Below are 22430 nucleotides of genomic sequence, written 5' to 3' on the forward strand. Positions count from 1 at the left end.
CTACACCGGTTCAGGGACCCCTTAGCCCCTGCTCTGGCGCGAAACTGGACAAAGGAAAGGGGAGTGACCACTCCCCTGACCTGCACCTCCCCTGGGAGGTGTCCAGAGCTCCTCCAGTGTGCTCCAGACCTCTGCCATCTTGGAAACAGAGGTGCTGCTGGCACACTGGACTGCTCTGAGTGGCCAGTGCCACCAGGTGACGTCAGAGACTCCTTGTGATAGGCTCCTTCAGGTGTTAGTAGCCTTTCCTCTCTCCTAGGTAGCCAAACCCTCTTTTCTGGCTATTTAGGGTCTCTGTCTCTGGGGAAACTTTAGATAACGAATGCATGAGCTCAGCCGAGTTCCTCTGCATCTCCCTCTTCACCTTCTGATAAGGAATCGACCGCTGACCGCGCTGGAAGCCTGCAAACCTGCAACATAGTAGCAAAGACGACTACTGCAACTCTGTAACGCCGATCCTGCCGCCTTCTCGACTGTTTTCCTGCTTGTGCATGCTGTGGGGGTAGTCTGCCTCCTCTCTGCACCAGAAGCTCCGAAGAAATCTCCCGTGGGTCGACGGAATCTTCCCCCTGCAACCGCAGGCACCAAAAAGCTGCATCTCCGGTCCCTTGGGTCTCCTCTCAGCACGACGAGCGAGGTCCCTCGAATCCAGCGACACCGTCCAAGTGACCCCCACAGTCCAGTGACTCTTCAGCCCAAGTTTGGTGGAGGTAAGTCCTTGCCTCACCTCGCTGGGCTGCATTGCTGGGAACCGCGACTTTGCAAGCTTCTCCGGCCCCTGTGCACTTCCGGCGGAAATCCTTCGTGCACAGCCAAGCCTGGGTCCACGGCACTCTAACCTGCATTGCACGACTTTCTAAGTTGGTCTCCGGCGACGTGGGACTCCTTTGTGCAACTTCGGCGAGCACCGTTTCACGCATCCTCGTAGTGCCTGTTTCTGGCACTTCTCCGGGTGCTACCTGCTTCAGTGAGGGCTCTTTGTCTTGCTCGACGTCCCCTCTCTCTGCAGGTCCAATTTGCGACCTCCTGGTCCCTCCTGGGCCCCAGCAGCGTCCAAAAACGCCAAACGCACGATTTGCGTGTAGCAAGGCTTGTTGGCGTCCATCCGGCGGGAAAACACTTCTGCACGACTCTCCAAGGCGTGGCGGATCCATCCTCCAAAGGGGAAGTCTCTAGTCCTTGTCGTTCCTGCAGTATTCACAGTTCTTCAGCCTAGTAAGAGCTTCTTTGCACCAACCGCTGGCATTTCTTGGGCATCTGCCCATCTCCGAGCTGCTTGTGACTTTTGGACTTGGTCCCCTTGTTCCACAGGTACCTTCAGACAGGAATCCATCGTTGTTGCATTGCTGATTTGTGTTTTCCTTGCATTCTCCCTCTAACACGACTATTTTGTCCTTAGGGGAACTTTGGTGCACTTTGCACTCACTTTTCAGGGTCTTGGGGTGGGTTATTTTGCTAACTCTCACTATTTTCTAATAGTCCCAGCGACCCTCTACAAGGTCACATAGGTTTGGGGTCCATTCGTGGTTCGCATTCCACTTCTGGAGTATATGGTTTGTGTTGCCCCTATCCCTATGCTTCCCCATTGCATCCTATTGTAACTATACATTGTTTGCACTGTTTTCTAAGACTATACTGCATATTTTTGCTATTGTGTATATATATCTTGTGTATATTTCCTATCCTCTTACTGAGGGTACACTCTAAGATACTTTGGCATATTGTCATAAAAATAAAGTACCTTTATTTTTAGTATAACTGTGTATTGTGTTTTCTTATGATATTGTGCATATGACACTAAGTGGTACTGTAGTAGCTTCACACGTCTCCTAGTTCAGCCTGAGCTGCTTTGCTAAGCTACCATTATCTATCAGCCTAAGCTGCTAGACACCCTATACACTAATAAGGGATAACTGGGCCTGGTGCAAGGTGCAAGTACCCCTTGGTACTCACTACAAGCCAGTCCAGCCTCCTACAGTGCCTCAGCTATACCTCTGAGGTTGATTAGGGAATTCCTAGCCGATAAACAGACATTACTCTTTAAGAGCTGATATCCCATAATGGACGGGGGTGATGGTAAACTCTCGGACCCCCCCGCCCCCTCCCCATCAATGATGCAACTTTAGTTCAGAACAGTTGGGCATGCCACTTATCTGTCCGACGAAAAGTAGGTTGGTTGCTAAATGAGGGTTCGTTCCTTCAGTGTTCTAAGTATTCTCGGAGTTCAATGATCTGAGTGATTGTCCAGTGAAGGCTTCAGAGGTGAGCGGGATTTGTCCCTACCCATGTCCTGGGTGTGGTCTATTACTGCCTGTAGCACCTGGTCACGATTGTCCTATGGCTTGGGAAGGCGGTCATACATTCTGCCTCTCTTGTGTGAGGAAGACCGTTGCGACTGGGCTCGTAAAAGTGCAGCAGGGGGGTTGTTCCCGGTCTGGGAGGCATCGGATCTTCTTGTCCTGATGAAACGTCCATGGGGTGTGAGGTAAGATCATTGAGAAATGAGCTGAGGTCCTCCGGTTCCGTAAAGTCTTTGGATTTACCACGATAGGTGATCCACATCCTTGTGGGTTCGAAAAGGCCATATTTGATGTCTAGTTTCCTGAGCTGCGGTCTGAAGGCTAGGAACGCTTTTCGCTTTTCATTCGCCAGCCTGGAGAAGTCGGCATCTACTCTGATCTCATGGCCGTCCAAAGAGGCTGGTCCTTGTGTTTTATCTGCTGATAGGACCTGTCGAACCTGATCATGTCTTAAAAAGCATGCTATGATGGGCCATGGTTTGTCGGAGGTAGCCTTGTGTGGTGGTACGATTCTGTGCGCCCTTACGAATTCTAGTGGTGGTGAAAATTCAATACCGAAGAGGTCGGGCAGAAGTGACTGTAGAAAGGCCTTGGTGTCAGATCCTTCTTTGCGTTCTGGGATTCCGAAGAGCTGTATGTTGTCTCGGTGGCTCCGGTCTTCCAAGTCGGTTACCTTTGCTCAGAGGGATCGTAATTCGATTTCCTGATCTGGCAGTGTCGCCTTTTGATCTTCCACCGTAGTGAGGCGTTGGTCCAGGGCGTCCGCTGTGTCCTTGAAACCTGCTATATCTGCACAGATGGAGGAAGAGGCTATGGTTAAGTCCGTGATCTTCTGATCCATTGCCTCGAGACGACGTCCCACCGAGGCAATCTCCTGTAGTATACGTTCTGTGGCTTCCGGGGCAGGAGGGTCTGTTGGTGTGGGCATTGGCCCTGGTGTTGCCATTTGTGTTGTCATGGGTTTCGATTGTGTGATAGCCTCTGAGAACAGGAGTTGTCTGGAAGGCTTGCCTGAAAGCTTTCCGTTGGGCATTTCTTCCGGAATGTAGGAGGCTCTATGTGATAGATTTTGTTGTGTGGGTACGATGAGGTCGTAGCTTGCTGGTCGTCCTTCCCCTGTTCTGTAGGTTGAGGTGTCGAGGTCGTATCTGTTGTAGGAGGGTGGTCCTTATAGGTAGGAGTTGGACTTGGGAGAGGAGGTGGAATATTGATGTGAAATGCGGGCTAGTTAAAAGGCTGTGTAGGCAGTGGGGGGCCGCTTCTGTTCTTCTTTCGTGTCATCCATAGGATGTTATGGACCATTCCCCAAGACAGCCACCATTTGTGTGACAGATGGAGGTCTGCCTTCGGGCCTCTTCCATGCGGTAGTGTTATTATCTGAGAGATAGGATCTATGGCGTAAAAAGGGGAGGGTAGGAGGTTGAGCCAGAACTTTTACTGTTATTGTGATACGATGGGTGACACTGCCGTCGGACATCGATTCCTACCCCTCCGTTTCTGTGACTTTCTGTTGTGAGTGATTGTCTCGTACATATACTTCACTCTGTCTTGCTGCTGTTATTTCACTTCTTCGCTATCTTCGTCTATCCATTCCGTCCTCCTGTACCGCTTTTGTAGTATTTCACCCCTTCCATGCCCTCTCTGCTGGTGGTGCTCCATCTCTTTCCCATCTGTATCTAATCACTTTGTTCCCCTTGTGATGGTCCCCCACTTCGTCTCTCTCGGGGGAGGGGGGAGAGGGGGTGGGAGGTCGGTGGTCCCATTAGTAATGGCCACCTAGCGCTCTATTGTGAGGCTGTATATTGATGGCCTCTCACAACAAAGTTTTTGTGTTGCAATCGGGGATCAGTCGGTCTTATAATTTCCTCCTATTATTGCACTGTACGCAGTGGTGCCTTCGGGGCTATGTGTCTCAGGTTATGCCTCTCTAGACCGCTGCGTCGCTGCTATGTTACAAGGTAGATAGTTCAAAGAGATTTTTGTTTCACTCTCAGTGCTACTCGTAGGTAGGTAGTTTTATCCTCTATTTTATTTGTTCAGGGTGTGGCTGCAGTACTTATCCGTCGTTGATTCTCCGCTCTCTCTCGTGCCCTTCGTTTGATGCCGTGACCGGGCACACGATCGTGGGCCTCGGGTGAGCCTCAAGCCTGTTCGTTCTCCGCGCTACGGGTGTCTTGGGGGGGGGGGGGGGGGGGTTGGGGGTGTCGCCTTTTTGGCCCGTACGCCCTGTGACTCAAAGATGTCCTCCAGTAGCGTGCGCCGTTGCTATCGTTGTAATATGCCGGAGCTTGCAGCGCTGCCCGTGGGTGGTAGTTTGGAGACAGAGATCGAGATGAGAGTGGGGGGGCCCTCTTCCGTTGCCACTTACCCCCACGCCTCCCGACGCCTTGTTCTTTGCTGGTGGCCTCGACCGCGCTGTTCAGAGCGCAGTCGCGGTTCCGAGGCTTCCGAGGGGACTTCCTTCGGCGGGCAGGCCCCTCACCTTAGGCCGGGGTCGGCCGCGCTGTCGAAGGCCTCCAGCGATCCGCGTCCGATGCCGTCGCGGCCACCATATCTCACTGGGGAAATCTGTTATTTCCCCGGACTGCGTATCTCGCAGTCCCGGGAAGCCGTTGTGAGGCTGCCTGAGGCTCGTGTTGCCCCCGCCGTAGCTGAAATCTATCTCGGCGCGTGGAGCATCGTCCTCAGGCGGCCATTCTGTTTGGTGGCCAAACCACGACCCCTCGCAGAGGCATCCTTTGTGCAGCGACTGAATGTTCACTGGTTCTGATAACACCAGGTCTATTCTAATCCCATCCTCGTCATCAGAGAAGTCAAGGGCACCACGCTCAGATAGTTTATTACTTCAGAAATATCGTGTGGAGACCAATCCACCAATCGTACCTCTGTCCACAGCAGCCCCCCCACCTACCCTAAAAGATGATTGCACTTACCCAGTGACAGCTTCTCATGATAAACCTCCGTAACATTCCACGCCCAAGAATCTACCTGTGCCTACCACAATACTAGACGCTGCGTGCTTGAGAATGTTAAAACCATGTAAATACAGAATCAATAAAAAATACTGATCCCATCAGAGTCCATACACAAACACCTTTTTTTAGAAGAACGTTATGTTTTCTATTTCAGTCATTTTTTTATTTTTATTTCATAGACAGCGATTTGATTTGTTATGCACTATTTGAACAACTTCTATTGCAGGCTGTTGCAAGGACCCTTATTGAGCCTCCTTGCTTTAGGGCTGGCTTGCAGTTATGTCAGTTTCTACTACAAATAAACACCCCCTGCTACTTAAGACAATGCACTTTTGTAACCCAACCCATGAACAGCATTAATGGTACACATAGAAGTTGCTGATGACTTGCCACAAAGAAGTATTTGTTGGAAAGTACAACCTCCAATGACCTGAGCTTGCTAACTTTATTTTTTTTATTGTACTCTATTATCTTGCCCCAGGAGCCTTGCTTGCAGTCCAGTATGTGTACGCAAGTGTTAGCCGAATTATCTCGACGACAGAGGGGCTTATTGCCACCACAAGACTAGGCTACGTGATCAGAGAAAGATTCCAGAGTCCTCAAACTATTAGCACTCAGCACAACCCTCTTCAGAATATTTGTGCCACCTGCGAGGTGAGATCCAGGAAAGAGGAACATGCCAAGAACTATGCGACAGGCTCCAAAGCACAACAGAAGAAAGAAAATCAGAACCAGGGCAGCAAGTCGTGTCTGATAGTGTAAACTGTGCATAGCGATGCCTAGTGACTGGAATTTCCTCGTACCCTCTGAAGTTCGGGTTAGTTGGCGAGAGGATACGGATGAAGTTCGACCTACAGTCACTGGTTGATCAATTAGATAATTGTTCTGCAAGACATCTTGAAGTTTCTCGGTGTCTGGTTTTTGCATGGCACTTAGTTACATTTAAAGAAAAAAAGGAAAAGCACTTACCGATTAAGGATGCATCCAAACTTTCTTTGTTACACGGTAACTATGGCCTTGTTGCCATGTTTATATGTTTATTGTAATATGTTTTAAAGAATACATTCAAGCATGTGAAATTGATGGGTATGATATTGCTTTAAGTCAAGATTCGCCTTTGTTCATAGATGAAGACTCTCATTCCAAACAAGGTTACAAGAACTGTCTTCCAGTCCATTTTTATTCCCCTAAGTTGACTGCATTAGTGGAAAGATATGACATCAGCTAAGGAAACATACCTTACTAGACCACACATTATGTACGAAACTGGTACTCCGCGCGGAGCAATGAGTAGCTCGTCTCTCAGGGTTGACTAAGGGATTTGTACATTGGCTGTTTTGGCAAAGTGTTATGTGGTGACAAGATAAGGAGACTTTGCTCTTTTCAGTTCCTTGTACGAAGAATGCCAGAAATAGACATTACACGTACGGGATCACGTGGTAATGGTGATTGCTCTTTCACAGGCTGGGGCTTCGCTGTACATTTTGGTTAATCAATGAAGCAACTGATGTTTTCCTACAAGAATGAGACTAGAAACGTTATCGCTTAGTGCACTAAGGCTCATCCACCTGTTCCACTGCGGTGTTTATTTATGGGATGGGGGAAAAAACATGAATGATACTGAGACAACAGGCATGGTACGTTTTAGTTCTGGTGTTCCTGATGATTCAACATTTTAGGAAACCAAATGCATATAGGAGATTTAAAAAAACACACACTGGTGTCTTTATGTCTTTCTTGTACTCGGACTTCTGTCCTCAATTTTTAGCCATTGATACCAGATTAAAATATTTATATATACATTCTTGAAGATCAATATAGCCTTATACACCGATTGTATTCAAGTGCGTCCAATAATTAAATTTAAGTATGCTGATTGTCTTCATATAAATATGTTGAATGTTTTCAGAGAATAGTTGATAATACTTCAATTTAACTGATGCACCATCAGATGTCTTTTATAAATATGACCGTGCGTCAAAACTTTTTTACATAGAGATCAAGCAGGATTGGTATGACTTTCAGAAGCAAGGACCTCCACAACAGATATGATTATAAATACCACCCGCACGCCAATCGCTCTGGAAAGTATAAAACAAAAAACCTAAAAATGCACAATTAGCACATTGTATTAGCAAACATTCTGAAAACTGTAAAATAAATCTTTAATGGACTATGCTTTATATTCATTGCATGCGAGTGAAAATTGAATGGTGCCCAAACAAACATGTTATTTATAACAAGTGTGCCAATAAACACGCATTCACACACTTATTGCTGCAGCACAAGTGTTGAACAGTATGTTGGATTTATACAGCAGCAGAACTTGAGAAACCACAGCTTGCGGTTTTAAAGATTAAATATTTCTATTTGTTCAAACTTTATTGTAAAATTGAATTAAACCACACAAAATATGCAAACATAAACAAAATGTCAACATGTACTCACCTAAAATACAACAGAGAGTTCTTACAAGAATGTACATAGCCCCTGCAAACACTGAACAACGATAAAAGTACAATACTAAACTCTCAGCCGCTGCATATGTGCAGTATATTTGAACCTGTATTGTAATTCAGTGAAAGTTATGTGACAAGAACCTCGATTTTATACTTTTTGCTAGATGCTATTGTTTTATAATCTGTCTTTGCTGCTATCCTTTGTATTTGAGCTTATGGTGAATTTTCTGAAATACAACTGGTGAACTGACACGCCTGGGGAACTGCTAAAGGATTGGTGGTTCATCGGCACTAAATACAGCTTGCTTAGTATTTATGTCTACATACATATATAAATTATATTTTCAATTTATACTTGTAAAAAATAAATATGCGACCTTATATTTTGAGATTGTTCCATTTCTTTTGTGAACTTGTTAAAATCTGCAACTGATGAGAAGTACATATGAAACATTGATACCAACCTGTAGCTAACAACTAATGAACACAAACCTCCAACACATCCAAACTCCTGGTTGTTATCGGACAAGAAACCCGCTGAGAAAGAGTGCCTGCCTACATGTGCTGAAAGAGGAATGAACTGTGTCTCTCGGAGGAGGATTTCAGAGAAACATTCAATCGATTTTACAGCAGAAGCCACTGAGAAGGAAAGCTCTCTTCTGTAGCAGAAGGTGGAAGACCAAAGCTTAAAAACAAAGAAAAATCACACAAGAAAGGGATCTAGTACACAAAACACTTCTCACAGCATCAGCTTGCAGACTAGGGCACAGCATTGTTATTGCTCGAACTGAATGACCCAATTGTCTTCAATGTTATCTCACAACCAGATAAAACAATATCTTGGTTACTTTTGAATTCAGTTCCAGTGCTGTCAATAAAACAGTTGCCAAATATAAACGAAATGTATCCCCCGAATTATTGACTTTGAAGGGAGTACTCAATAAAGATCCCTACTTGGCTAATAAAATCAAAACTTACTTTTAACCCTGGGCACATTCATTCCTCTTTCCAGGTGCATGAACCGGCTGCAAAGTGAACCTGTGTCATGAGTGACACTCTTGCTCAGTCCTGGTTCACTGGTCAACAACTGTGATCAGGCTGAGAGTTAGGAGCCAGTGTTTACAATGTGAAAAGCAAAAGTACACAACCTGGCATGGAGTGTGACGCTGCCTGAAAAAATAAAAAAATATATAACAGGACTGGCCGACGTTACCACACATTACGTGAGGTCACTTGGCAGTTATGTGTTTGACGATGTTCTAATATACTTCCGCGAAGGAGGGTGACAAGGGTTTGCCGCCTGTATGATACCCAGGTATTTGATATTTTCACGTCAGGGCCTGTAAAAACAATAAGGAAATTCACGAAAATGTATATTTTTCCCTTTCAACATATAAACAATTACAATAAACCTAATACAGCAAATACAAGAAGAAAGTTTTTCAAAAGTATTTCAGAAGTCAATAAGGCAGCCTTAGATGATAAATAATTCAATCTAAGGCAGAAATGACATCTTACAAAAGTATGCAGATGATAATATACATTCTTATTTAAGTGTTAGCGTTGAACCCTTAAAGAACCCAAAAACATTAGCAAATGTAAACCATTTCTTACTTTAAAAACAGGATCTTGTTTGCTTGAATGTCTGTGCAATAAACTATAGAACCATAAATGCTGAAATCTATTCTTTCGATCTATCACTCAAGTTTATTGCTTTCAGCCATCATCCATTCAATTCTGTTAACAAAATATTAAAATGTTAGAAATAAAAAAAAATACTTAAAAAAACAATGCGCAATCGTAGCCGTAAAAAAATTAAAGGAGTAAATATTTTTAAAAAACAGGTTGTTCACAGTGCTTAATTTGTAAAACAAGAAGTGCCAGGGCCCTGGTCAGGAGGTCACTGCAGCTTGTTACACACATTCTTCCTGACAGTGCTGCCAATGACACAACCAACACAACTACTAAGCATCGCTCTCCTACAAGGGTGACAATTCATACTATTCCGGCTGCCCAGAGCTATAAGAATGGCTTGGGCATCTGGTGTTAGTCATTTTTCAAATTTAGAGAATTTTTGAAAAAAACATTTTTGTGCCTATCCCAAAATTAGACTGCCACCATGTGGGGAATGTCGTTAGTGCTGGTGCCGACAATTAAGTGCCGGTGCTGAGCACCGGAAACCACCAGCTCAAATTAAGCACTGTTGTTCAAAAGAGAAGGTTTGGAATAACGGTTCAGTTAGGTTTCTCAGTTCCAAGACTGCCTGAATTACTGAAGAGTCAAATGATATGCAGAACTTTCTCCATCTTTTTACAAGTCTTTTGTTATGTTAAAATGACTTGCTTGGAGTTTAATCGTCCTCAAGATAATATCCCAGGGCTACATCAAAATTGACAGGGAAACTAATGTACATAGAGGAAAACAATAAGAACGCATGAAAAAAAAAATAGGGGATTTAATCTGGGAAAAGCCAGTTTTTAAGAAGTTGCCTGACCTACACTTAATTTGTCAGGACATGCAATTTCAGTGGAAGGACATTCCAGTGGATGACAGTAAGATAAAGAACAAGCCTTGGCAAAGCCAATAGGTCTTGCCTATGTGAAATGTATTGGTTTTGCTAATGCTTTTTAGATATGTTGCAAATGCCTGAAAGTAATGTAAAAAAGTTGTATGAAACAGGCAGCGTTGTCCACGTTATACCACTTTTTAGGTTTCGCCTGCACAGCAATTGTGTTGTGCTTGCGAAGTCTCTTGAACGTCGCTCTAACACATTTGCTTCCCATTAGCCAGTATGTGATCTGTTTTCACTTCCTGCTCTGCTTTTGCCACTCATGCCGATGCATGGATTCTGGACCAAGTACTCCTCCGGTTACTGGCACTGGCCAGTGTCCTTCCGCTTACTACTCACTCTGCAGGTACCTTTTTTTCATTTGCCAACAAACACTGAATACATGTGCATCTGCAGGCCTCCTGTCTTTCTCCTCGCCATGCCCCTGCAGCCTTTTCTCGGTTCACACTTAACTGCTTCCCTCCTCAAGTGCATTTTTAAAGGTACTTTTATTTTTATTTGCGTCACATTCCGCATTCCAGTCCATGGCTTGTCCATCCCTCCACACACCTCACTCCCTTCGCTGAATGCCTCTCCTCTGCTTGCTCATCCATTCTTTTATTTACTTTCTTTAATTAGCCTTGCATTCCTATTTATCTATTTTTTATTTTTTTGCAATTATACATAGCGCAAACTCAACCCAAAGGTATTGGAGCACTTTGAACAGGCACCAGTTAATTACTGAGAGATTTACTGATTTACGGAGAATCACAGGATGTTGAGCCTCCGCCGAGACTCAACCCCGTTCCCTAGATTCATGGCCGGATGCTCTAGCCCATATGCCACATGCTCTCCCCTCGAGATAAGCATAGAAGATCATTGACACTCCTTTGGAAAGCTTCCCATTATGCGTTCCAGAGCAGTGCAGCCATCCTGTTTGGGTATGACGCAGCATGGCTAAAAGTTTTTTTTTTAAAGTGCTGTAACACGGTCAATGTTGTCCACGTCATAACAATTTAATTTTACAACTTTAAGCCATGTTGTACAGCAACTAGTGCCACTCTGTAACATGGCTTAAAAACATTGACAAAAACAATAGATTTTGCATAGACGAAACCTATTGGCTTTGCCAATGCCTGTATTTTACACCCCATGCCCACTCCTTATAGCTTCTACCCACCCACGCTGCTATTCCCCCCAACCCAACGGCCCAAGGGTGCAGCAGGAAATTGCTGTTGGCCTCTCCACTTTACAAAAAAGTGCTTTCACATAACTCCAATTTCATTTTTGAAACAAGCACTGGCAAACACAATAGATTTTGCAGAGGTAACTTTTTAAGCCATGTTGCATAGCTACACTTGTTGCTGTACAACATGGCTTAAAGTTGGAAAATGAAAGTGTTATGACACGGACAGTGTAGGAAGCTGGCCTGGTGTGTGGTGAGCAACTATGGTGTTATCACCTTATACTGGTCCAGGTATCATGTATAAGTGAAGTGTAGGCAGTGTCTAGGAAGCCAGTGCTCTCTAGAGGTAGCTGTGGTTGAGCAGCCACGACTTTTCCAGGAGGCATGCAAAGCTTACGCAATATCACTACAGTCATACAGCACTCACACACATGAAAGGACCACATAGTGTTACAAAAATAAAGGTACTTTATTATGGTAATACAAATACTAAAATGCTGTATCGGCAATACTCCACTAGCAAGTGGGTAACCACACTATTATATACACATTAGAAGTCAGGATTTGGCATAGAAAATAGTGAAATAGCAGAATGAAATGGAGACCAAACCATATTCTAAGTAAGTGGAATGCGAAAGTCAGTCCCCCACTCAAGGAAGTGAAATCTGTAGAGGGGAGCTGAAGGAACTAGGAACCCCAAAAGGTAAGTACCAGGGTGCACCCTGCTGACTAGGAGAGAAGAGGTAAGTAATTGTTTTTTCCCCAAACCCACAGGTAACCTTTGGAAAAGGACTGTGCTAGAACCAAGCAAGACTGGAAGGAACAAAAGGTGGATCCTGACAGAAGAGGACCTGCAAATGAAGGGGACCAAGTCCAGTTCGAGTTGGAGTGTCCAGTTGGGGTAGGAGCCACTACCCGTCCTGCTGGAGATGTAGGACCAGTTTGACAGTGAAGACAAGGAGTCAGCTATGCAGCACAGGAGCAAGAGAAGAGTTCCAGAGGTGATGCAGACGATGTCCCACTTCGGAACAAGAGTTGCAGTCAGTCAGTGGTGTGAAAAAAACACCAAGAAGCCTTGGCAAAGGCAAGAGTAGCAGATGAGGCATTGCAGAGCTGCCGGGGACCAGGAAGGTCCAGGGGGACTCAGCCCAAGGAGGGGAGTCCCAGGTGACCCTCAGCAGTGAGGAGAGTCAGAAGACGAGGATGCAGTCCCCACAGACAACTCACAGGAAGCAGGCACAGGAGTTGCAGTGAGGAACACTCAGCACTCCTGAAAAGGAGTCCCACGTCGCTCGAGCAGCAGGCAGGAGACTGTGCTTTTCAGGGAAGAGTACTGGAGGCCGGGCTACACGAAGCCTGAAGATCCCTTGGAAGAAGAGCTAACAAGCATTGGTAGATGCAAGAGTCGCGGTGCACAGGGTACTGTCCTGCAAGGAAAGGCAAGAGCTAACCATCTCCCAAGTAGGACAGCTGGTAAAGAGGACCGAGGGGACCACCCCAGTGTTCCTATGTTCCAGAATCCACGCAGTTTTACAGGACAGAAGATCCACGCAGCTGGACGTCGTTGCAGTTGGTGCCTGCCAACTCTCAAGCCATGTACCACTTATTTCTAAAGGAGGGTTCTGCCTTCTTGTGCTTGAGTTGGTCAATCTGCAGGACGGCAGAAACCTGTCTGTAGGATGGCAGCAACACGGGCTGCCAGGAAAACCCTGCAAACTGGTAGGAGCAAATCTGAGGGTCCTCTAAGGAGCCCCCAGAGTGCATGGAATCATACAACCAATACTGGGAACAGTAATGGGATATGATTCTAACATGTTTCATACCAAACATGTCCAGGTTTGGAGTTACCATTATGTAGCTGGACATAGGTAGTCACCTATGTCCAATACAGCGGTAAAATTGCTTCCCTGAACTTACGAAGTCCAGGAAAATTGAGCTGGAGTTTGTAGGGACCAGGAGGACCTGTCATAGGGGTAACTTTCAGTGACCTGGTGCAGTGACCTGTAGTGACAGGGTACATGCACGTTTTCATGCAGGCTGCAATGGCAGGCCTGCAGACACATTTTGCATGGGCTCCCATGGGTGGCACAAGACATGCTGCAGCCCATGGGGAACCCCTGGCGCTCCAATGCCCTAGGTATCTAGGTACCATATACTAGGAACTTACATGGAGGCACCAGTATGCCAACTCTGGGGTGTACTAAGTCAGAAGCAACCAAATTAAGAGGGAGAGAGCACAGTCACTTGGGTCCTGGTTAGCGGGATCCCAGTGAACACAGTCAAAACACACTGACAGCAGGCAAATAGTGGGGGTAACCATGCCAAAAAAAAGAGTACTTTCCTACAGACAGCATTGACCGCATTACAGAACTTTTTGTTTACTTCAAGCCATGCTGCAGAGCAGCTAGCACTGTTGTGTAACATATCCAAAAAGCATTGCCAAAACCAATAGATTTCACAGAAGCGAACCCTATTGGCTTTGCCAATGTTTGTTTTTATTATCAGTTATGCTGCACTGTATCTAATGCTGCTTTATAATATGGCTAGAAACATTGACAAAGCCAATAGATCTTGATTAGGCGCGATCCATCGGCTTTGCCAATGCGTGGTATGGGGTGCCATATGGTAAGTTATAAGTATTTATATGGTGTTTACAATGGCAGAAGTGCTAAAGTTATAGAACGGAGAATGCCCTTGCCAAGGTGTTAATGAGTTCAGATTCAGAAGCATTTTAGGGCCATACAAAAACTGTGAAAATGTGCCATATAAATGCGCTGAATGTAACATGGGTTGTAGGTAGACGAAAAAGTCTAATAGGTTACAGCTTTTATTATGGTGATGCTTTAGGCTACATGTTACTTTGGGTGCAATGGTTACAGAAGAATCAAAAAAGCACTCCTGACTGCTTGTTTAGTACTAAAATATAACACAAATCGGTGATCAGTGGGTTTCCTAGAGCTTTTGGCCCGTGTGTCACTGCACCTGCTGCACCATTCAAATCGTGCCCCCCCCCCCCCCCCAGTGCCCACAAGGTAACTGTGCTTGTGACTGCTTGGTTAGCGGTAACATACAGCAATAATCTGTGCTCAGTGGGTTACCTAGAGCTTTTGACCCCTGTGCCATTTCACCTTCTGCACCATCCAAATCGTAGCCCCTAGTGCCTGCAAGGTAACTGGGCTTTTGATCACTTGCCAATTAGTAATATATAGCAATAATCAGTGTTCAGTGGGTTTCCAAGCGCTTTTGTCCCCCATGCCACTGCGCCTGCTGCACCAACCGAATCATAGTCCCTAATGCCTGCAAGGTAACTGCGCTTGTGACCGTCTGTTCAGTAGTAACATATAGCAATAAGTGGTGCTCAATGCGTTACTGAGAGCTTTTGGCCCCTGGCCCACTGCACCTACGGCACCGTTCAAATTATGTCCCCAGTGCCTGTAAGGTAACTGTGCTTGCAACTGGGTGGCAACATATAGCAATAATCGGTGCTTGGTGAGTTTCCTAGAGCTTTTGGCCCCTGTGCCACTGCACCTGCTGCACCCTGCAAAGCATGACCTCAGTGCCTGCAAGGTAACTGCACTTGGGACTGCTTGGTCAGTGGCAACAGAGCAATAATTGTGCTTTGTAGGTTTCCTCGAGCTTTAGGCCCTTATGCCACTGCACCGTCTGCACCATCCAAATCATGGCCTTAGTGGCTGCAAGGTAACTGCGCTTGTGATCGCTTGCCTAGTGCAACATTTAGCAATAATGTGTGTTTGGTGGGTTTCCTAGAGCTTTTGGCCCGTGCCACAGCACGTCCTGCACCAACCAAAGTACAGCTCTAGTGCCTGCATGGTAACTGCTTGCTTAGTGGTAACCTATAGCAATAATTGATGCTCACTCATTTTAACATCCTCTTTTTTGCAACAGACCTGACATAATAAGGAACATCAAACTTTCTGTAATAAAACCATATCAAACTGAAGACAAAAGCCTCTTCTTCCCTTTGAAGGTAACAAAACCCTTGCAATATCCAATGCAGAACTGTGCACCATTGCTTGAAGGCGAAATCTTGATTCACAGAGAACATATCAACTGCACTGAAACCCAGTTGGGTATTCGCTAATCTCAAGTACGTTTCTGATAATTTCCTGTGAAAATAGAGATTACTACCCGTAATAACCGTCCAGATGAATAAAGTAATCAATCATAGGCACATACAGGGAAGGATTTCAACATGTAGTAACACAGAATAAATATACAAGAATGTACTTATACCTTATGTAGATATATACAGATCATATAATCCGTGTGGGATAATTCTTGCCTCTGTGTCCTTAATAGAATTGAAAATTCTTATTGCGTAAGATAGAAAAACTTTTATTCTATGTCAGAACCGGAGGCTCAGATTATGCTTGTTTAAAGCTGTGCTCCCACCACTGATGTCGCAACCACAATAGGTTTATAGTAAAAAGCCTTTAAAATGGATTCCGATGACCAGTCCGCAGCTTTTAAAATATCCTCTCGGAGAGAACCCAAGAAGGATTTAGAGGCCTTTGCTCCTCGGACCGAATGTGCACCAAAAATGGAAATGTCAATACATGTTTCAGCTAGCAACCAATGCATCCATTTGGCAAGCGTAACGGAAGCTACAAGTCTATAAGGTTCCTGCAAAGCGATTAGTACCTGACTACCCAGGTCAGTCCGAAAGTCGCTGGTAGCTGCCTCATAAGCTTTTAGGCAATGCACCACACACAGTCTTGCATTATTTGGAAATGCTAGAAGACATTATCCTGGTATTAAATTTTGTCCTTCTCGAAATGAAAAAGGGCTTCCTGTTCAGATAGAAGACTCTGCCAGATAGATCCAATGCCCGCACATCGGTAACTCTCTTAGAAGAGATCAGGTAAAGTAACATGGTTAGTTTGGCCGACAGCTGTTTCAGGGAAAGGTACTTATTCTCAGGCCAACTGGTAAGAAACTTTGGGACAATATTAACATCCCATAAAGAAGAGTATTTGGGTAGAGGGGGTTCGCACATGTGAATACCCCTAATGTGTTTGCATAGAATAGGATGTTCGCCGACAGGTTTGCCTTCTAAGGGCCTCATTAAGAGTGCCGCGGACCAAGGACCGCCAAACTCGCGGTGATGGTCAGACCGCCGCACACCAGGCAGTCCGACCTCCACATTACAACCCTGGTGGGCGGACCCGCCTAAAGACTGCCATCCACATCAAGAACATGGTTCCCGACGTGGTGATGGCAACCTGAGTTGTACTCAGCCAGGGAGATGCTGAACTCAGTGCCGCCTGGCTGATTACAACTCAGCTTTCTACCAGTTATTTCATGGCAGGGACCCCGCCATGGAAAGGCTGACAGAAAGCCAGTGCCGGGGGACACAGAGGGGCCCCTGCACTGCCCATGCCCATGGTACGGGCAGTGCAGGGCCCCCCGCTAGCTCCATCAGAATGCGCACTGTCTGCTTTGCACACAGTGTGCATTCCGAGGGTGCTGGAGTACTACAATTTTGGCCTCGGCTCCCTTATGGGAGCCAAGGCCAATATCATATCACTGTTCCTATCTGGCAGCCCTGCGGCAACCGCATATTACAATGTTCCCACCGGTCAGCCCAGCGCTCAGGGAAAACGTCTCCGCCATGGCGGTGGCGTCCTCCCCACGTGTTTGGCGGTCCCGCGGTGGCACCACCAAACTCATAATGAGGCCCTAAAGGCAGATGAAGAGCAGAAATGGCAGATAGATAATTAATAATGGATCTATACGCCACACCTGAGTCTGCCGGAGAAGAAAGGAAATTAATCACCAGACTGACATCCGTCCACTTGGTATCTGAATCCCTTTTGTTACACCAATGCAGCCTTCATTTGCAAGCTGCAGCATGAAGTTTGCGGGTACCTGAAGCCCAGGCATGATTGATATAGACGGAAGCTTACTGAGAAATGCCTGGCATCTGCCATATATTCCGGATACCCTCCATGCTACCAGTCTGAGCTGTTCCGAAAGGATTAGCAGATAAGGCAATCCTACTGGGTGTAGAAACAGGTTCTTGCAAGGTGGGATCAGGAGATGAATGTTGCAAGACAATTCTAGAGCCAAGGGGAACCAAGGTTGAGCTCTCCAGAGTGGGGTCACTAGGATAACCTTAACTTTCTATCGACAGACTTGCAACAGGACTCTGGGGATCATGCTGAAAGGAGGGACGGTATATCCTAGATGCTGAGACCACTCCTGCAAGAAGGCATCTGTCTCCATTGCCTCCTGGTCCGGATGCTAACTGAAAAACTGAGGGTTCTGCTGAATGAGACAAGAGGTGAAGAGATCTATAGAGCAAGGGCCACACTTGTGATTGAAGTTGAAGAATTATTTTGGATGTAACCTCCAATCGCTGTAGTCACAGAGATATCTGGAGTTCCAGTCCACCACTGAATTGATCTCCCCGGGAAGATATTCCGCTAAGACTGAAATTCGATTCTGGAGACAGAAGTGCCAAAAATCCTTGGCAATTTCTGCCAGCATCCGAGATTTCGTTCTGCCTAACTTGTTGACATATCGGACCACTGATATGTTGTCCATCCTTAACAATATGCAGCAGTCCGTTCGCTCGGGGGATAGACTCTTGATTGCAAAAGAGCCCGCAAATAACTCCAGACAATTGATGTGGAGTTGGAGTTCAGACTCCGACAAACAACCCCCCAGTGGCGAGGGACCCACATCTGGCTCCCCAGAACCATCTGCTGGCGTATGATTACAGAATGATGTCCGGGGAGCTGCCAAAGATCGCTTTGCCATTCCAAGCATCTGTGCGTTCGATCCAGCACATCACCTCTCTCTTGGATTTCTCTAAGAGGTGAACTTGGTCTGAGTATGAAAGATCTTTCTTTTAGTCTCTGCAAAACCCTACAATGAAGAGGGCCCGTAAAAATGGTCTGGATGGAAGAGGCCAGGAGACCCACAATCCGAGCCACAGATCTCAAGGATATTGTCAGGCTGCATAATGCAGACCTCAATTTCTTCTTAATATTCAGAATCTTTTGTGTCAGGAGAATTAACTGAGACAATACCAAACCTATCTGGAAACCCAAAATCCCCATCTGTTGGGAGGAGGTCAGACATGACTCTGGTTGGTTTATGTCAAAGCCCAGATACTGCAAGATTTGGGTCGTCCAAGACAGGTGAAGTGTCACAGTCTGTGGGTTTTCTTCTAAAAGGATCAGGTTGTCAAGGTAAATGATTAGTCTTACCCCTCTAGCCTGAAAGATTTCCACTATGGGCCTCATCAGCTTGGTGAAACACATAGGAGCTGATGATAGACCAAGGGGAGAGCTTTAGATTCGAAAAAAAGACCCAGCCAGAAGAGTTGGAGGAATCATCGATGAGGAGGAAAAATGGGGATCATCAAATATGCGTTTTTCAGGTCCAGTCCAGTCACCCTTCTAAAGAATGTCCCAAAGGAGGTATATACCCTCAATCTCAAAATGTCTATAAACGATCCATGTATTAAAATCTTCTAGGTTCAAAACAAGGCGAGAGCCGCCCCCTTTCTTGTTGACCAAGAAGATGGTGTAGGAAGCTGGCTCTGTATATACTATCTCAAAGTAAGAGATAGTGTGCACAGAGTCCAGGGGTTCCCCAAGAGGCTTGACAGAGACAATAATAGAAAACACTAATGCTCTATTTGTGGTAGCGTGGTCGAGCAGTTAGGCTTATCAGAGGGTAGTGTTAAGCATTTGTTGTACACACACAGGCAATAAATGAGAACACACACTCAATGACTTAACTCCAGGCCAATAGGTTTTTATATAGAAAAATATTATTTTCTTAATGTATTTTAGAACCACAAGATTCGAATTGCAGGTAAGTACATTAAATGTAAGGTACTTTGCATAGGTATAGATAGGACTTTGAATCAAAACAGTAATGTAAACAGTTTGGCATAAAATGGCAATAAGCTATTTTAAAAGTGGACAATGCAAAATTCAATTGTTCCTGGGGGAGGTAACTACATTTAGGTTATTACGGTAAGTAAAGCACTTACAAGTTCAATCTCCGGGGCATAGGCAGCCCACTGTTGGGGGGTCAAGTCAACCCCAAACACCCAGCACCAGCAACACCGGGACGGTCAGGTGCAGAGGTCAAAGAGGGGACCAAATAACATAGGTGCCAATGGACACAGGGGGTGCTCCGGTTCTAATCTGCTGGCAGGTAAGTACCTGCGTCCTCAGGGAACAGACCAGGAGGGTTTAGTAGAGCACTGGGGTGGTCCCAAGTAGGCACACAAAGCACACCCTCAGCGGCACAGGGGCAGCCGGGTGCAGTGGGCAAATAAGGCGTCGGGTTTGTAATTGAAATCAATAGAGGGACACAGTGGTGCTTCTCGGGCTAGCCACCGACTGGGCAAGGGTGAGGGCTGTCTGCTGGTCACTGCTGCACCAGTGGTTGGTTCTTCGTGGGCCTGGGGGCTGCGGTTGCAGTGCTTCTTCCAGCCGTCAGGTCTCATCTTTTCGGGCAGTCACAGTCAGGGGGGTCCTCGGGATTACCTCTGCAGGCGTCGTCGTGGGGGTGCAGAGAGTTTAGCCCAGGGTGGACACTTCGTCAGAGTCACCTGGGGATCCTCTCTGGGTCACTGGTTTCTCTGGACACAGGCCAGGGGCGTCGGGTGCAGAGTGGTGTGGACTCATGCTTCTGGAGTGAGGTGAGAGTCCCTTTAAAGATGGTTCCACTGTCCTCAGGAATTCTTGGTCCTTTGCAGTTGCAGGGCAGTCCTCTGAGTTGGCAGAGGTCGCTGGGCCCGCAGGATGCGTCGCTGGTGCAGGTTCTTTGAATCAGGAGACAGGCCGGTAGGGCTGGGGCCAAAGAAGTTGTTGTCTTCCTTCTTCTCTGATGGTTTTTCAGGTCAGCAGTCCTTCTTCTTTGTAGGTCATCAGGAATCTGATTTCCTGGGTTCAGGGTTGCCCCCAAATACTAAATGTAGGGGTGTGTTAGGGCTGGAGGCAGTAGCCAATGGCTACTGTCCATGATGGTGGCTACACCCTCCTTGTGCCTCCTCCCTTTGGGGAGGGGGGCCCATCCCTAATCCTATTGGGCTAAATCCTCCAAAACAAGATAGAGGATTTTCTAAGGAGGGGGGTCACTTCAGCTCTGGTCACCTTAGGGGTGGACCTGGCTGAGGGGATGACTTTTCCTTGTTTTTCTTATTATCTCCCCAGACTTGTTGCCAAAAGTGGAAGCTGTGTCCGGGGGGGCGGGCATCTCCACTAGCTGGAGTGCCCTGGGGCATTGTAACACCAGGCTTGAGCCTTTGAGGCTCACCGCCAGGTGTTATAGTTCCTGCAGGGGGAGGTGTGATGCACCTCCACCCAGGACAGGCTTTGTTCCTGGTCACAGAGTGCACAAAGACACTCATCCCATGTGGCCAGAAACTGGTCTGGAAGTTGCAGGCTGGCTGAGACCGGTCAGCCTAGCACTAGCAGTTGGGCTGGCATGCAGGGGGCATCTCTAAGATGCCCTCTGGGTGCAATCAGTGTAGATTTATTGTGCTGAGAAGTTTGATACCAAACTTCCCAGTAGTCAGTGTAGCCAATATGGAACTGTGGAGTTCATGTTTGACAAACTCCTACACCATATACTCAGTATGGCTACCCAGCACTTACAATGTCTAAGAATTGACTTAGACACTGTAGGGGCATAGTGCTCATGCAGCTATGCCCCTCACCTGTGGTATAGTGCACCCTGCCTTAGGGCTCTAAGGACTGCTAGATGGGTGACTTACCTATGCCACAGGCAGTGGGTTTGGGCATGGCACTTTGAGGGAAGTGCCATGTCGACTTAGTCTTTTTCTCCCCACCAGCACACACAAGCTGTGAGGCAGTGTGCATGTGCTGAGTGAGGGGTCCCCAGGGTGGCATAATACATGCTGCAGCCCTTAGAGACCTTACCTGGCCACAGGGCCCTTGGCACCAGGGGTACCTTTTACAAGGGCCTTATCGGTGTGCCACGGCTGTGCCAATTGTGGAGACAAAGGTACAGTTTTAGGGAAAGAACACTGGTGCTAGGGCCAGGTTAGCAGGGTCCCAGCACACTTTCAATCAAAGCTGGCATCAACAAAAGGCAAAAAGTTAGGGGGTAACCATGCCAACAGTGGCTTTTTCCTACAGATGGTGTTTATAAAACCCTATCGAATAGGAGAAGAAGGGCAGTTGATAAGAGCTCTTGTTCTTGAAGGGAATAAAGAGCTCTGTGGGAGGACCTGGCTGTTAGGGAGAGGAGTAGAACTCTAGTATGTAACCCTGAATGAATTCGGGTACCCAAGGACCTTGAGTCAAAGTTTGCCAGTTGTGAAGGAATAAACGAGTTCTGCTCCCCAAAGTTACTCCAGACAAAGGGATAATTATCATCTGTATACCTGCGATCTTGGGATGTCCCTTGATGACTTTTGTGGTATCCTCTGCTGAATCGTGATTGGCTCCCAAGCGAGCGTGTGGGGTAGAAGGTACTGTATGATGACGGTTCTTGCCAGTATCCCAGGACGCGAAATGAATCTCTTTTTTTTTTTAAAGAAAGCTGAGCTTTGTCCAGCATGTTGTAAGTCACAGCAAACTTGGCTAAGTCTTTAACAAAAGGGCCCCCAAACAGAAGGCCTTGAGCCACTGTTCCTGCCTCTGAAAAGCCTAAGTTATTGAGCTTCGGGTCCATGTGCAAGAGAATGGATCGCTGTCTCTCTGTGGAGATGGCCACATTCGTGTTTCCCAGTTGGCATATTGCATGTTACGCCCATCCCACCAGAATATCAGGATCTATGGGTTCCTCAGACTCCTTAGCCAGGAAAGCCACCTCCAGAATTTTTGTCAGGGATCCAGAGATGTCCATGAGTTTATCTTGACAATTACACCAAGCCCTGTCTATGCACATCTTAGAGTCTTTTGCCCTCCCTTCATAACATTGACCATGGTGGGGTCTACTTCAGGGTCT

At 46.4% G+C, this 22430-nt stretch overlaps 1 protein-coding gene across 3 annotated transcripts in view; it reads left to right on the forward strand.

The window, feature by feature from the left end:
• The window catches only part of NWD1 (NACHT and WD repeat domain containing 1), a 78491-nt gene extending 70376 nt beyond the window's left edge, over positions 1 to 8115 (forward strand). For all 3 annotated transcript variants that reach the window (XM_069217120.1, XM_069217119.1, XM_069217121.1), the window contains one exon: positions 5757 to 8115. In XM_069217120.1, the coding sequence (XP_069073221.1) occupies positions 5757 to 6037 (281 nt within the window). In that variant the 3' untranslated portion in view covers positions 6038 to 8115. The remainder of the gene's footprint in view (positions 1 to 5756) is intronic.
• The last annotated feature ends 14315 nt before the right edge of the window (positions 8116 to 22430 follow it).

The sequence above is a fragment of the Pleurodeles waltl genome, chromosome 12 (assembly GCF_031143425.1).
Source record: "Pleurodeles waltl isolate 20211129_DDA chromosome 12, aPleWal1.hap1.20221129, whole genome shotgun sequence".
In the NCBI taxonomy this organism is placed as follows: domain Eukaryota; kingdom Metazoa; phylum Chordata; class Amphibia; order Caudata; family Salamandridae; genus Pleurodeles; species Pleurodeles waltl.